The sequence below is a fragment of the Macrobrachium rosenbergii genome, chromosome 12, assembly GCF_040412425.1.
Source record: "Macrobrachium rosenbergii isolate ZJJX-2024 chromosome 12, ASM4041242v1, whole genome shotgun sequence".
NCBI classification, from domain to species: domain Eukaryota; kingdom Metazoa; phylum Arthropoda; class Malacostraca; order Decapoda; family Palaemonidae; genus Macrobrachium; species Macrobrachium rosenbergii.
The window spans coordinates 67580954-67597897 of NC_089752.1; the positions used below are offsets into that span (position 1 = coordinate 67580954).

Genomic DNA, 16944 nt, shown 5'->3' on the forward strand with positions numbered 1-16944 from the left:
TGGCAATATCCTGAGGCAGATCCGAATCTCTAATCTTTGCCAAGGCCCCTACGGCCCAGTCTAGAAAACTTAACACTTCGAACACCCTGAACATGCTCTTGAGCAAATGATCCATCTCCAGCGCTGAGAACATGGTCTTTGCCGAGGTAAAAGCCGACCTACGGGCCGAATCAATGAGGTCAGAGAAGTCACCTGGGGTGGAGGCAGCCACTCTCAAGGAGGGGGTCTCTCTGGTCACATACGACCTATATCTCCTGGCCGAAAGGCAGGAAGGTGGAATACTAAAATATGCCTTGCCCTGGCGCCTTTTCTCCGAGACCCAGAGATCCACTTCTCTCATAGCCTTCTTAGATGAAGGAGGTAGGACCACTTTGGGAAGTATCGACGAATCCCCGGGTAAGTCACTCATCATAAATGAGGAAGCCGGAGATGAAGGGGCTGTCGGAGTGAAGAAATCTGAGAAATTATCCAGTAAATAATTCAGCAAGACAGCATAAGCCGATGGGGTGGAATCCTGTCCTAAATCTTCCTCCTCTGATGAGACTGGGGACAAGAGGGATCTTCAGGCGCTACTGAAACAGCAGAAGTTGACTTCTTACGAAGACCAAAAATGTTGGCTAACTGCTTCTGCAGCAGTGTCATAGAAGGGTCCAATCTGGGAGTAGCTGACTCAGTAATCGGATGAGTAGGTGAAGAAAATTGGTGTTTTGATGAGGGAGTCTGTAAAATAAGAGCGGGCGTCAAAAAATCCTGACGCTCAATCGAGGGAGAGTGAGTTGACACCAAAAATTTCTCTGGTGCCGAGCGTTGTGGGTGTGTTACTGGGCACTTCTTATCCTCTGGCCACTCAGCTACTAGCGAACACTCGGTTTCTACTGGGTGCTTGGCCGCTAACGAGCGCTTGGTTGCTCAAGATGTGTCCTCGATCCCAGATGGGTGCTCTAAAGATGAGTGTGAACTATCACGAGAAGGTTCCCTATTTGCTGAAGAACAAGTCCTCTTGCTGGACCCAGAAGATGGTCTGAACGCTACTGATTGAGAGAAACGTTCGCAACTGTCCCATTTGCTGCACGATGGCTGCGGACTACCGGATCGTTCCCTGAACCTCTTGCCATAACCAGGCACTCGCCTTTTCAACGGGCGAGATTCGTCCGAGAATCTCCACTGGCGCCTGTGGGAAGGGCTAGAATCTCCCGAACTGGATGAGAGATTATGGGCACTAGGTTGCCTTTGGTCGACACAGGTGTGACTGAGGGGGTGACTACCTGTGGGCAGACCCCACCGACCTCCCTAGGGCCTCCAGCATGCCTCCTCCTGGGGCTGGGGGAGTATGGCAGTGACCTTTGCCTGGGAGCATCGGTGGGATGGGTAGCCACCTCCTCCACAAACACATCACTAAAACACTTTGCACTAAATTTGTCCACGAGGACACACATTGAATCACCCAACTGTGCCACTGTGTTAGCAAGAACATCAAACTTCCTGTCGAATTTTGATTCGAGACTGGCGTAGTGATCCAGGTCGGGAATGAGGGAACCAGGAGCAGAGATTGGGGTGCAGAAGGAGGGCTGGAAACAGGAGGAATTATTACAGCAGGAGAAGGGAGAGAAGGAATATTAACCTCACTAGATTCCTAAGTCACGTCTAGAGTAGCTAATTTAACCTCAGCTCTAGCAGCTGTTTTCCTCTTATGATCCCTTTCTAATTTTACTAGATGAGAAGTCAATGTCTTCCACTTTTTTCATCCCATTCACAGCATTCCTCACAAGTCAAGTCAATTGAACAAATTTGTCCTCTGCATGTCATAAAAAGGGTGTGTGAATCGTAACATGCTTTGGTCAAACGAGTATTGCAACCTCTGCTACAATACCTAAAACTCGATGCTCTAGAATCATGATATTTTTATGATAAAATAAAGTTTTGTACATACTTACCAGGCAGATATATACTTAGCTATAGTCTCCGATGTTCCCGACAGAATTTCAAATCTCGCGGCACACGCGGCAGGTAGGTCAAGTGATCTACCTTACCCGCCGCTGGGTGGCGGGAATAGGAACCATTCCCGTTTTCTAATCAGATTTTCTCTTCCACCTGTCTCCTGAGGGGAGGCTGGGCGGGCCATTCATCGTATATATCTGCCGGGTAAGTATGTACAAAACTTTATTTTATCATAAAAATATCATTTTTGTACATGCAACTTACCCGTCAGATATATACTTAGCTGATTGGCACCCTTGGAGGAGGATAAGAGACAGCTAATATCTAAAAAACAGGAAACAACATATGTTGTAGGATATAAAAAACCATGGTTCTTACCTGATTGGGCAGAAGACTTCATGGATACTGTCTATGAGTCTGCTTGCCTCAAGAGCTTCAGCGAGGTTGTGACCTATGACTGACAGCCCTTCTGGATCGTGTCAATGGGGGCTGACCCACTTACATGACAGAGCCTTATTATGGATCGTGTCAATGGGGGCTGACCCACTTACATGACAGAGCCTTTACCTGAATCATATCAATGGGGGCTATCCCTCTTACATGACAGAGCTTTAAGTATCAATAAAACAACAAGGAGCACAACAACCAATCCCGACCACCTGACCAAGTCTAACCTTGTTAGTGTTACGAATTGAAAGGGGGGCTTTACTCCAACACCGTCTTCCAATCAACCTTAAAACACATCACAAAGCATTAAAATCAACTAAAATAACTAAATTATAGAGGATTAGTTTCAGCTCCCTGTCCCAGCACCGAATCCGAAGATACGTACGCTGCTCAAGAGAAGCACTTATCATAAGTAACCCTAACATCCCTCAACTAATGAGATGCAAAAGTCGAATTACATCTCCAGTAAGTCGCCTCTATAAGAGCCTGGAGAGACAACATCTTGTGAAAAGCCAAAGATGTCGCAATGGCTCTCACCTCATGTGCTTTCACTCTAAGGAGCTTTAGGTGCTCATCTTCACAAGACAGATGCGCTTCTCTGATGACGTCCTTAATGAAAAAAGCTTGCGCATTCTTCGAAATGGATCTACTAGGATCCCTGACTGAGCACCAGAGACTCTTGACTGTACCTCCCAGCTGTTTCTTCTTATGAAGGTAGAATTTGAGGCTCCTAACCGGACACAGAGTCCTCTCCAACTCTTGCCCTGTCACTGACGAAAGACCTTTCACCTTAAAGCTTCTTGGCCATGGTTTGGAAGGGTTTTCATTCTTCGCCAAGAAGAAGGGTTTGAAAGAGCAAATAGCTGAGTCTTTCTTAAACCAAACCCTACCTTCCAAAGCTTGCTGCTCGCTTACTCTCTTAGCAGAAGCCAGAGCAAAGAGAAACAGTGACTTCCTGGTCAGATCCCTGAAGGAAGCTTTTTGAGGAGGTTCAAATTTCTTGGACATTAAAAATTTTAGAACCACATCTAAATTCCAACTGGGAGGCTTCGAGGTCTTGGTTTTAGACGTTTCAAAAGACCTAATGAGATCGTGAAGGTCTTTGTCTTCTGAAATATTCAGACCTCTGTGTCTGAATACTGAAGCCAGCATACTTCTGTATCCTTTGATCGCAGGTACAGCAAGGTTGCACTGCTCCCTCAAGTAAAGCAGGAAGTCAGCGATGTCTGTCACAGAGGTATTGGAAGAGGATATCTTCTGGGTCTTGCTCCATCTTCTAAAAACCTCCCACTTAGACTGGTAGACGCGCAAGGTTGAGGTTCTCCTGGCTCTGGCAATAGCCTTTGCAGCCTTGCGCGAAAATCCCTTCGCTCTGACCAGTCCTTCGATACTCTGAAGGCAGTCAGATTGTGAGCGGGGAGATTCTTGTGGAATCTGTCGAAGTGGGGCTGTCTGAGAAGATCGCCCCTGTGTGGAAGCGATCTGGGAAAATCCATCATCCATTCCAGTACCTCTGTGAACCAATCTTGAGCTGGCCAAAACGGGGCGATCAGGGTCAGTTTCGTGCCTTCTGAAGAAGCGAACTTTCTTACTACTTCCCCCAAGATCTTGAATGGGGGAAAAGCATATCCGTCTATTCTGGACCACTCTAAGAGAAGACCGTCTATGGCAACTGCCCTCGGGTCTGAGATCGGAGAGCAGTAGTTTTCCAGTCTTGCGTTCCAATGAGTCGCAAAGAGGTCTATATTCGGCCTTCCCCAAAGGCTCCACAGCTTCTTGCAAACCTAGGAATGGAGAGTCCACTCCGTGGGTAGGACTTGTTCTTTTCTGCTTAACAGATCAGCCCTCACATTCCTTTCCCCTTGCACGAACCTGGTGAGGAGTCTGATCTTTCTCTCCTCCGCCCACAACAACAACGTCCTTGCTGTTTCGTAAAGGGAGAAGAAATGTGTTCCTCCCTGTTTCCTGATGTAAGCCAGGGCTGTAGTGTTGTCCAAGTTTACCTGTATTACAGATCCTGTGACTAGTGGCTCGAAATGGATGAGAGCTAGATGCACCGCGGACAGTTCTTTCTTGTTGATGTGCCAGGTCACCTGTTCCCCCTTCCAGGTGCCTGACACTTCTCTCGAGCCGAGTGTTGCTCCCCATCCCAACTCTGAGGCGCCTGAAAACAACACTAGGTGAGGGCTCGGCAACTGAAGAGGCAATCCTCGGTTTCATTTCTGAGGGTCCAACCACCAACGGAGATCCTCCTTTACCCTGTCCGATATCTGGAAAGACGCTGATAAATCCTGAGACTTCTGATCCCATTTCTCCTTCAGGTAGAACTGAAGGGGTCTTAGGTGAAGTCTTCCTAAGGAAACGAACTGTTCCAGAGAGGAAAGGGTCCCCAGCAGACTCATCCATTCCCTCGCGGAACAATGTTCTTTCTCTAGGAAGACAGTCAACTTCTCCAGGCAGCGATCTCTTCTTTCTCGGGATGGAAACACTTGAAAATCCCGAGAATCCATCCGAATCCCAGGTAGACAATGCTCTGCTGCGGAATCACCTGGGACTTCTCGAGGTTTACTAACAGTCCTAGGGACTGGGTCAAATTTAGAGTGATAGACAAATACTCCAGACAAAGATCCTTCGATTGTGCTCGAATCAGCCAGTCGTCTAGATACATAGAGATCCTTACTCCCTCTAGATGTAGCCAGCGTGCTACATTCCTCAAAATGCCTGTGAACACTTGGGGGGCCGTCGAAAGTCCGAAGCACAGGGCCCTGAACTGGAACACTCTTCCCTGAACCACGAACCTTAGGTATTTCCTTGAAGAGGGATGAATGGGTATGTGGAAATATGCGTCCTGAAGGTCCAGGGACACCATCCAATCCCCTGGACGAAGAGCAGACAGAACCGAAGAGGTCGTCTCCATGGTGAACTTCGTCCTGATAACGAAGAAGTTCAGGGCGCTTACATCCAGTACCGGCCTCCACCCCCCCGAAGATTTCGGCACCAGAAACAGCCGATTGTAAAAACCTGGGGAATGGAGCTCTTGAACCGGCTCTATGGCTTCCTTCTCCAGCATCTGTTCTACTGCTTGTAGAAGGGCCTGGTTCCTGACAGGATCCTTGTACCTGGCTGATAACTCCCTTGGAGTTGTTGTCAAGGGAGGTCTCTCCCTGAAGGGGATGAGATATCCTTTCTTTAGAATAGAGAGGGACCAGTCGTCCGCCCCTCTCTGTGCCCAGACTCCGGCAAATCTCAGCAGTCTGGCACCAACTGTTGTCTGGAGTACTTGAATCTCATTTGGTCTTCTTTGTTGGACGGGAGGAAGACCTTCCTCTTCTCTCTGGTCTTCGACTCCGGAAAGTGGCTCATGAAGAAGGGCCCCCTCAAAAGGGCTCCTGAAAGGGTACCTTCTCCTTCTTGGCAAAAGGAACAGCAGGCCTCATCCTCTTGGAAGACTGAGCCAGAAGATCCTGGGTCGCCTTCTCTGATAAGGAGTGAGAAATCTCCTTAACAGTCTCTTGGGGAAAAAGATGGGACGACAGCGGAGCAAACAACAGAGAGGACCTCTGGAGAGGAGACACAGATTTAGTGAGGAAGGAGCTGAAAACCGATCTTTTCTTAAGTATTCCGGCTCCAAACAAGGCAGCGACTTCGGAAGATCCGTCCCTCACTGCTTTGTCTAAACAAGACAAAACGCTGACGAAGTCATCCATGCTGAGGAATTCGGGGTCCTGTGTCCTCCTGGCCAACGCCCCAAGAGACCAATCCATAAAATTAAAAACCTCCATAACTCGAAAAAGGCCCTTGAGGAGATAGTCCAGCTCACACATTCCCCAAGTTGCCTTCGCCGCAAGGAGAGAAAGCCTTCTGGAAGAGTCCACCAGAGAAGAAAAATCCGCATCCGCCGATGAGGGGAGACCCAACCCCATCGGTTCCTTGGTCTCGTACCAAATACCAGACTTTCCCGAAAGTCTAGAAGGAGGGAAAGAGAAAACAGTCTTGCCTGCTTCCTTCTCTGACTGCATCCACTCCCCAAAGCCCTTAAAAGCCTTCTTCATAGAAATCGTAGGGCGCATCCTCACAAAAGAGGAGGGTTTCGATGACTTGGTACTCGCCCATAAGGACCCAGGAGAAGGAGGGGCAGCATGACTAAGAGAGTCTCCAAACTCCTGAACCAGTAAAGCAGCCAGTCTCTTGTAGTCTGAGATACCAGCGTCTTTGGGGGATTCATCCTCTGAAACTTCCTCCAAAGGAGCAGCTGGAGAAGAAGGCTTGAAGGAAGAGGAGCGCCTATCAGGAGAAGAAAGCTTGGACGGAGAAGCGTTCCTCAGGATGCCTTTCCTATGGCAATCCAAGGCAGCCTGGGACGCAACAACAGGGTCTGCTGAAGGGACGCCTGACCATTGGGGATGCTCTACATCCTCCTTGCGGCTTTCGACATTCCTCCTCCACTGGTCCTGGGAGTTTGGAAGAGGTCTAGGCCTATGAGCAATGCGGAGCCGATCAGACGCCCCCTCCACTGCACTGGGGACACTGCACACATCACTGTCACTCTTACCTTTCTCTTCTTTCATCGCACGCAGTTGCGATTGCATCCTACGGATCTCCGCCTTCATTGCAGCCGTTTATGATGACGAATCCGCAGGTTCGGTGAAGGGAGAAGGGGCTGAAAATGATATTTTTATGATAAAATAAAGTTTTGTACATACTTACCCAGCAGATATATACTTAGCTATAGTCTCCGACGTTCCCGACAGAAATTCAAATTTCGCGGCACACGCGACAGGTAGGTCAGGTGATCTACCATACCCGCCGCTGGGTGGCGGGAATAGGAACCATTCCCGTTTTCTAATCAGATTTTCTCTTCCACCTGTCTCCTGAGGGGAGGCTGGGAGGGCCATAATCGTATATATCTGCCAGCTAAGTATGTACAAAACTTTATTTTATCATAAAAATATCATTTTTGTACATGCAACTTACCCGTCAGATATATACTTAGCTGATTGGCACCCTTGGAGGAGGGCAAGAGACAGCCAAAAACTAAAAAACGGGAAACAACATATGTTGTAGGAAAAACAAAAAACCATGGTTCTTACCTGATTGGGCAGAAGACTTCATGGATACTGTCTATGAGTCTGCATGCCTCAAGAGCTTCAGCGAGGAAGTGACCTATGACTGACAGCCCTTCTGGATCATATCAATGGGGGAAGACCCACTTACATGACAGAGCCTGTTATGGATCGTGTCAATGGGGATTAACCCACTTACAAGACAGAGCCCTCTACCTGAATCCTATCAATGGGGGGCTATCCTCTTACATGACAGAGCTAGGTAATAATAAAAACTACAAGGAGCTAACAACCAAACCCGACCACCTGACCAAGCCTAACCTTGTTAGTGATACGAGATGAAAGAGAGAGTATCTCAACACTCTCTTCCAGCCGACCATAAAAACACAACCACACATTAAAAGAAACAACCAACTAGTTAGACTAAAAAGGATTAGCTTCAGCTCCTTGACCCAGCACCGAATCCGCGGATACGTAAGCTCCTAGAGAGAAGCACTTCTCATACGTAACACAAACATCTCTCAAATAATGAGAAGCAAACACTGAGTTACATCTCCAGTACGTAGAGTCCACAATAGACTGGAGGGACCAAGACTTGTGGAAAGCCAGAGAAGTAGCTATGGCTCTCACCTCATGAGCATTCACTCTTAGGAGCTGTAAGTGCTCGCCCTTGCAAGAAAGATGAGCCTCCTTGATAACATCTCTAATGAAGAAAGCCTGGGCATTCTTAGAAATTGCTCTTGAAGGATCCTTGACAAAGCACCAAAGACTTTCAGTGTTGCCTCCGAGCTGTTTCTTTTTCTCCAGATAACATCTAAGGCTTCTTACTGGACAGAGAGTGTGCTCTAGCTCTTGTCCTGAAATAGTGGAGAGTCCCTTGACCTCAAAACTCCTAGGCCAATGTTTGGAAGGGTTCTCGTTCTTTGCTAAGAAGAGAGGCTTAAAGGAGCAGATCGCAGAGTCCTTCTTAAAGCCGACAGAACCTTCCAAAGCCTGTAATTTGCTCAATCTTTTAGCAGAAGCAAGAGCAAAAAGAAACAACGATTTCCTGGTTAAATCCCTGAAAGAGGCAGATCGAGGAGGCTCAAATTTATCTGACATTAAGAATTTTAAGACCACGTCCAAATTCCAGCTGGGAGGTCTAGGGGACTTGTTTTTAGACGTCTCGAAAGACCTTATAAGGTCGTGAAGGTCCTTATTTTCGGAGATGTTAAGACCTCTGTGTCTAAAAACTGAGGAAAGCATGCTTCTATATCCCTTGATGGTGGAAACCGCCAGATTACACTGTTCCCTTAGATAAAGAAGGAAATCTGCTATCTCCATTACAGAGGTACTGGAAGAGGACACTTTCTGAGCTCGACACCATCTCCTAAAGACTTCCCACTTCGACTGGTAGAGGCGCAAGGTAGAGGATCTTCTGGCTCTGGCGATAGCCCTCGCAGCCTTGCGCGAAAATCCCTTCGCTCTAACCAGTCCTTCGACAGTCTGAAGGCAGTTAGGTTTAGAGGAGGAAGGTTCTTGTGATATCTGTCGAAGTGGGGCTGTTTGAGAAGATCGCTCCTGAGAGGGAGCGACCTGGGAAAGTCTATCATCCATTCCAGTACCTCTGTGAACCAGTCTCGGGATGGCCAAAAGGGAGCGATCAGGGTGAGCTTGGTGCCCTTTGAAGAAGCGAACTTTCTTATCACCTCCCCTAGAATCTTGAACGGGGGAAAAGCATACCCGTCTAGACCTTCCCAATCTAGGAGAAGGCCGTCTATTGCTACTGCTCTGGGGTCCGAGATTGGGGAGCAGTAGTTCTCCAATCTCTTGTTCCAATGGGTGGCGAAGAGGTCGATATGAGGTCTCCCCCACAGGAACCACAGCCTTTCGCAAACCTCTTGATGTAGAGATCATTCCGTGGGAAGCACCTGGTCTTTCCTGCTGAGCAGATCCGCTCTCACATTCCTTTCTCCCTGAACAAATCTGGTGAGGAGAACGATGTTCCTCTCCCCCGCCCATAACAGGAGGCTCCTTGCTGCGACGTACAGGGAGAAGGAGTGAGTCCCTCCTTGCTTCCTGATATAAGCCAGGGCTGTGGTGTTGTCTGAATTTACAAGGACTACTGACCCCTTGACCAGACGTTCGAATCGGACGAGTGCTAGATGAATGGCTACTAGCTCCTTCTTGTTGATGTGCCAGGACCTCTGATCTGTTTCCCAGGCGCCTGACACTTCTTCCGAGCCTAGTGTTGCTCCCCAACCCGACTCCGACGCGTCTGAGAACAACACTAGGCGAGGGTTCGGCGGTTGAAGAGGAATTCCTAGACCCAGTTTCTGGGGGTCTAACCACCAAAGGAGATGTTCCTTTACTTGATTTGTAATCTGAAAGGAGTCTGACAACTCTTGGGACTTCCAATCCCAAGATTCGTTCAGGAAGAACTGTAGAGGTCTTAGGTGGAGCCTTCCTAGAGAAACGAACTGTTCCAGCGAGGAAATGGTCCCCAGCAGACTCATCCATTCCCTCGCCGAACATCTGTCTTTCCCTAGAAAGTCTGTCACCTTTTGAAGGCAGCGTTCCCTTCTTTCCAGGGAGGGAAACGCTCGAAAACCCCGAGAATCCATCAGAATCCCCAGGTAGACAATTTCCTGCTGAGGAATCATCTGAGACTTCTCGAGGTTCACAAGAAGTCCTAGAGACTGAAGCAGTCTTAATGTACGAGAAAGGTCCTCCAGACAACGGTTTCTCGAATTGGCACGAATCAGCCAATCGTCGAGATACAAGGAAATCCTCACCCCTTCCAAATGCAACCAGTGAGCTACATTCCTGAGAATGGTCGTGAACACTTGGGGAGCTGTGGAAAGTCCGAAGCACAGAGCCCTGAACTGGAAGGTTCTTCCGCCAACCATGAACCTTAGGAACTTCCTGGAGGAGGGATGGATGGGAACGTGGAAGTAAGCATCCTGAAGGTCCAGGGACACCATCCAATCTCCTTGACGAAGAGACGACAGAACAGAGGACGTCGTCTCCATCGAGAACTTCTTCTTGATGACGAACGAGTTCAGGGAGCTCATATCCAATACCGGTCTCCACCCTCCCGAAGTTTTTGGCACTAGAAAAAGCTGATTGTAAAATCCCGGGGAGTGAAGATCTTGCACCGGTTCTATGGCAGCCTTTGCTAGCATTTGCTCGACGGCTAGCAGAAGGGCTTGCCTCCGCGCAGGATCCTTGTATCTCGCCGATAACTCCCTCGGAGTTGTTGTCAAGGGAGGCTTCGAGATGAAGGGAATGAGGTAACCCTTCCTCAAGATAGAGAGGGACCATTCGTCCGCCCCCTTCTGTGCCCAGGCTTCGGCGAACTTCAGAAGTCTGGCACCTACTGGCGTCTGGAGGACTTGCTTCTCACTTGGACTTCCTGGCAGGGAGTCCTGAAGGTCTTGATCTTCTTTCAGGTCTACGCCTCCTGATAGACCTGGATCCTCGAAAGGGCTCCTGAAAGGGGGCCTTCTCCTTCTTAGCAAGGGGAGCAGTAGGTCTCATCCTTTTAGACGACTGCGCTAGCAGATCCTGAGAAGCTTTCTCAGACAAAGAACGAGAGACCTCCTTAACAGTCTCCTGCGGGAAAAGATGGCTTGACAGCGGAGCGTACAAGAGGGAAGACCTCTGGAGAGGAGAAACCGATTTGGAGAGGAAAGCACTGAAGACTGATCTCTTCTTAAGCAGGCCAGTGCTGAACAGGGAAGCGATCTCCATAGAGCCGTCCTTAACAGCCTTGTCCAAGCAAGAGAACACACTGCTGAGGTCCTCCTTACTGACCGAGTCCTCTTCAAGACTCCTCTTAGCTAAGGCCCCTAGAGACCAGTCCATAAAGTTAAAAACTTCTAGAACGTGGAAAAGGCCCTTGAGGAAATGATCCAATTCACATAGTCCCCAAGAAGCCTTGGCCGAATTAAGCGAGAGTCTTCTGGAAGAATCCACTAGCGAAGAGAAGTCTGAGCCAGCCGATGAGGGGAGGGCTAACCCCATCGGTTCCTTAGTCTCGTACCACATTCCCGCTCTGCCCGAAAGCCTAGAGGGAGGCAAGGAGAAGACAGTCTTGCCGGCATCCTTCTTCGAAGAGAGCCACTCTCCGAAGCCCTTAAGCGCCTTCTTCATCGAGATCGTCGGTCGCATCTTAACCAAAGAGGAAGACTTCGAGGCCTTGGTGCTCGAAAGCATGGAGCCAGGAGAAGGAGGAGAAGCAGGCTTGAGGGATTCTCCATACTCCTGAACAAGCAAAGCTGTTAACCTCTTATAATCTGAAACGTTGATATCCTTGGGGGATTCGTCCTCCGATAACACTTCCAGGCCTGCAGGAGGAGGAGAACGTTTGGAAGCAGAAGGGCACTTGCCAGAAGAAGAGCGCCTAGAAGGAGAGGAGCCTTTGTCCACTGAAGAACGACGATCCGGAGAAAAGCGCCTGCTAGATGACTGGCGCCTGACAGGAGAAGAGGCTCGAACGGTAGAGGAGCCCTTACTAGGAGAGGGGCGCCTACCAGAAGGGAGGGAGGCTGGGGAGGAGCTTCTACGAGGCGAAAAACGAGACTGACAAGAAGAGCGTTTCACTGGGGAGAAAGCATCTCCAACATGAGAAAACCGACGACGACGAGGGCGCGAGCACCTGGGAGGAGAGGCGCTATCCGCCGACGAAGAGCGCCTAGGAGAGAAGCGCCTACAAGGAGAGGAGCGCCTACCAGGAGAGGAGCGCCTGGAAGGAGAGGAGCGTCTGCTGCTGGAGGGGCGCTTAACAGGAGAAGAACGCTTCACAGAAGATGACTTGCTGGGAGAAAAGTGTCTCTTGGAGGACTTGATCGGAAGAGAGGCATCCTTCCTACGAGAAGAGCTCTTTGATAAAGAGCCAGCAAGAGCAGCGAGCTGAGCCTGGAGGCCCACCAGGATCTGCTTGGTGGACTCCTGACCACCAGAAGAAGAGGAGGGAGATCTTCGAGTTCTCTTCTTAGCAACGGGAGAACCCTCTGGGAAGCGCTCAGGGCTGGAGTCCAATGTGTCTCCTCTAGGAGCCTTCCAAGTCCTCTTCAAAGGGCGCGACTCCTCGGCCGAACTCCAACCACGCTTGGGCGAAGAAGACGCAGAAGACGAGAAACACTTCTTCAAGATCCCATTTCTACGACGATCTAAGGCAGCCTGGGACGCGTCAACAGGCGCTGCCGAAGGGACGCCTGACCGTTGGGAGTTCTCTTCATCCCCCTTGCGGCTGTCGACATTCCTCCTCCACTGGGTCTGGGAGTTTGGAAGAGGTCTAGGCCTAGGAGCGATGCGGAGCCGGTCAGACACCCCCTCCACTACACTGGGGACACTACACACATCACTATCACTTCTCACTTTCTTTTCCTCCAAAGCACGCATCTGCAACTGCATCTTGCGGATCGTGGCCTTCATTGCAGCCATCTCCGACAACGAATCCACAGGTTCGACGAAGGGTGAAGGAGCTGAAACAACAGGAGTGACAGGCGAATCTGGAAGAGTGTTAGGTTCTAATTCTACCTCCTTAGAAAGAGACCTACTTGAGCTCCTAGAAGAAGCCTTCCTAACTCTATCCTTCTCCAACTTGCGTACATAAGAGTTCAAAGCCTTCCATTCCAGATCAGTGAGATTCTCGCATTCAACACGTGTTATCAATCGAGCAATCATTCCCCCTACACCTCGAACACACAGTATGAGGATCTACCGAAGCTTTCGGTAGTCTCACCTTACAATCAGACCTAACACACACACGAAACACTGGTGCAACACTCTGATCAGACATTCTTACAGAAAAATCCAAAGCCAAAATCAAAATCAATCCACAAAAGCGTATGCCAAGCCAAAGATCCAATATGTCACCAAAGGTCAGTCCAAAATAATCCTCAGCAAGCGAAAAATGAAAATCTAAGCAGGAGGAACCAACAACAGATGTTGCCGGAACCAGCGACAGAGAAAATCTGATTAGAAAACGGGAATGGTTCCTATTCCGCCACCCAGCGGCGGTATGGTAGATCACCTGACCTACCTGTCACGTGTGCCGAAATTTGAATTTCTGTCGGGAACGTCGGAGACTATAGCTAAGTATATATCTGACGGGTAAGTTGCATGTACAAAACCAGAGTTTTAGGAGAGTCTACAATGTTATTATTGTCTACTTCATGCTCATTAGAGCGAGACCTACTAGAGCTTCTAGAGGAAGCCTTCCTAGCTCTATCCTTCTCAAGTTTCCTCACATAAGAAGTCAAAGCCTTCCATTCCTTCTCAGACAGATTCTCGCATTCCTTACACCTATTGTCAAAAGAGCAATCATTCCCCCGCGATACCTCATGCATACAGTGTGAGGGTCTACCGAAGCTTTCGGCAACCTCACCTTACACTCTTGCCTAACACACACTCGAAACACAGGTGCATCATTAACATCAGACATCTTGACAGAAAAATCCAAAACAAATCCAAAAAACAGTCCACAAAAGCGTATGCCAAGCCAAAGATCCGATACGTCACCAAAATCCGTTCAAAAAGATCCTCAGCAAGCGAGAAAGAAATCCAAAGCAGGAGGAACCAACAACAGATGTTGCCGGAACCAGCGACAGAGAAAATCTGATTAGAAAACGGGAATGGTTCCTATTCCCGCCACCCAGCGGCGGGTAAGGTAGATCACCTGACCTACCTGCCGCGTGTGCCGCGAGATTTGAAATTCTGTCGGGAACGTCGGAGACTATAGCTAAGTATATATCTGACAGGTAAGTTGCCTGTACAAAATGACATAATTACTAGCTAACAGAGTCGAAATAAAATTGAGTCAATCTCCTGAGAGAACAATAGTCAAAATCGGGAAAAGTACTAAATAAATCAGTCAAACAATACAATCCAAAGGCTACCAAGCCAAAAATACATCACCAAAAGGCAAGACTTTCAAGCCAAATAAACAAAATCAAGCTGCTTCTTAAAGCTGTGTTGCTGTTAAGCCGGCAGAAACACAAGTGAAGCTCTTGGCTTAGCTGTTTCTCTCTTCATCCTGAAAGTGGGTGGGGTTAGTCACCTACATAAACAAAAAACTATAGAATTTCAAAAATGAAGCTGCCATCGAGTTAGAAACTCTTAGCTAAGTAATTACTGGGTAAGTTACATATATAAAAATATATCTTCCAGGGTGGGCACTTGACTATAAAACAAATATGGCTACTTACCCTTTAACATCATCAAATGTGTACAGAGGTTTGATAGTTATACCCTCTGGTGTATCCCATAATAAACGCTGAGCTGGATCAGCACCTTTAAGCTGCTTCTTTGCCAGGCTTACCCATTCTTCATCTAAATGAGCATTCTTATGACACATTCTAGACCAACATGTAGAAGTTACAGCTGGTACATTCTGCAAAAGAATGCCAATGTTTTCATGAAAATACACAATTTAACCATTCAATACAAAAAGTTTATTATTCCCTTTTTTGGATCAATTTCATTACTCCCTCTGTTGCCATTATATTTTTTTAGGTATACTCCACCAAAATTATTTTAATGGAATACTTATTACATGACAATGTAATATTTTTCAAAGATAATTAATTTTTCCACAAAGAAACTCATTACTTCACAAAAACCTCATCTGTGGTGGTAACAATCTGTAGACACATCCCAGATAAAGTCTTCCACTCTTCCTGTGTGAGCACAGTATGTATCTGGATCCAGACAGCAGCCCTAGTGCCAGAAACTGGCCATTCTCTGCATAGTCTGAGCTTGCTGGGATGTTGGTACATTTTTTCCATAAAGTAATGTTTGCTTATGAAAACTAATCTAAATTTTCAAAAATTATATTTGTTTCCACACAAACCCACTTCTGTACTTTACAATAGCCTCAGTAGCTATAGCCCAAGGCACTGAACCAATGAACACTGTTGGCTAAAGCCTAGTAGGTGAAATAGAATTCCTAAAGCTAACAACAGGTCAAAGTATGGTAGTCTCATTAGTAACACCACATGGACTGTACTCTAAGTATTTGATAACCATGACAAAATAATGCTTATCATTGTCATGAGGCATAGCAGCATGTAACCCAGATATCTACACTGAAAGGTCCTATGATTACTTTTATGAGGATGAAGTGGATGATGGCACTGACTCCATTATTTCTTCAGGTCAAGACGCGACTTTACCTGCAGCTACCGTAGGGCCAAATGAATATAATTTCATGTATTTATTGGTTAAACATTTCAAGTAAAACTAAATGAGAGTAGAAGGTGACTTCCATGTTGCCATTTTTTTTGAAATATATTCATATCTAAATTTACTTTAAAACCTCATAACCCTTGAACTTTAACTTGGATGCCTCAGACTCAAATGTGGATGTTAACATTCAAAATCAATTATCTCAACCAACAAGAAATTCTTTTAGTGACCTTCCATTTAATCCTGACAAATTTTAAGAACAGATGTGAACCATTTCTATAAGAAGCCTTCTCAAGGTTATGCCTTTTGACTCTGAAATGGTATAGGGCAAGGTCTTCCTTGTTATTTAAGTTGCACAATTAGAGAAGGTATGTCATTGCTAATGAGGCTTGAGGAAAGGAGGAAGTTGTGTCTTGGTTTGGTATCCTGGCACTTTTGACAGAACAATACTCTGGCAATCTTTGGTGTGCTAGACATGGCTGGATAATGTGTGAAGCTCACTCCCTCTTAAGAGCAGAGACAAAGAATAATGGGAAAGTATCTTAAATGTCAAGGTCTTTAAGAATGAATTTTCAGCAGGCACAGAAGCAACACTAGCAAGATGCTTCAAATTAGTCCTATGTCAAAGGCTGGAGACTTTCAAATTCTTATGGAATACTCTAAATGTTGCAATATGTCAATTCTCTGGGCACACCCAAGACCCCTACACTTGCACACTTGGAATGGACTTTGACAATTACCTTTTATAGCAGGAACAGACAACCTAGTCACCTTCTGCAAGGACCATTTGACCTGATAAAACCTGGATGTTGATCCTTTCCATGGAGTAGTAATATCTGCAGTTCACTTCTGAAAAGCCTCTCCTGTTTAGGCATCACTTGATAGCTTCCAAGTGAGTAACTGGAGGAGCTGCAGGTTCTAATGAAAGAGATGGAAGGAGGATGTGGAAGTTTACTGTCTCATAATGGAAGAGTTCTTTGGCGGTCAACATGTTAAGAAACTAGGCTTGCTGTGGCCAATGAGGATAGCGAACCATGGTCGTGCTGGTGGACAACTGCAGCTTGTCTAGAGGTAAAGAAAGGGGGAAGGGCATAAGCCTCCAGGTTGTCCAAAGAAGCCATGAAAGCCTCTATCCCCTATGTTGTTCAACCCAGAAATGTTGAACAATAGTTTTGAAGTTGTTAGTTTAAGCTGACTGCAAACACAAAAACTACAGGTCTGCCCCAAGGCTTCTATAATTTCCTGCACACCTCTGGATAAAGAGACCATTCTGATGGCAAAAACCAATTTTTCTGAGGGAATCTACTAATACGATTTGCTTCTC

The 16944-nt window shown here is 47.2% G+C and overlaps 1 protein-coding gene across 1 annotated transcript in view; it reads right to left on the reverse strand.

Moving 5' to 3' along the window:
- LOC136843714 (methylmalonyl-CoA mutase, mitochondrial-like) overlaps nt 1-16944 on the reverse strand; it is a 418104-nt gene that overhangs the window by 375445 nt on the left and 25715 nt on the right. Inside the window, exon 2 of the mRNA XM_067112308.1 lies at nt 14642-14826. Coding sequence (XP_066968409.1) covers nt 14642-14826 — 185 coding nt within the window. The remainder of the gene's footprint in view (nt 1-14641; nt 14827-16944) is intronic.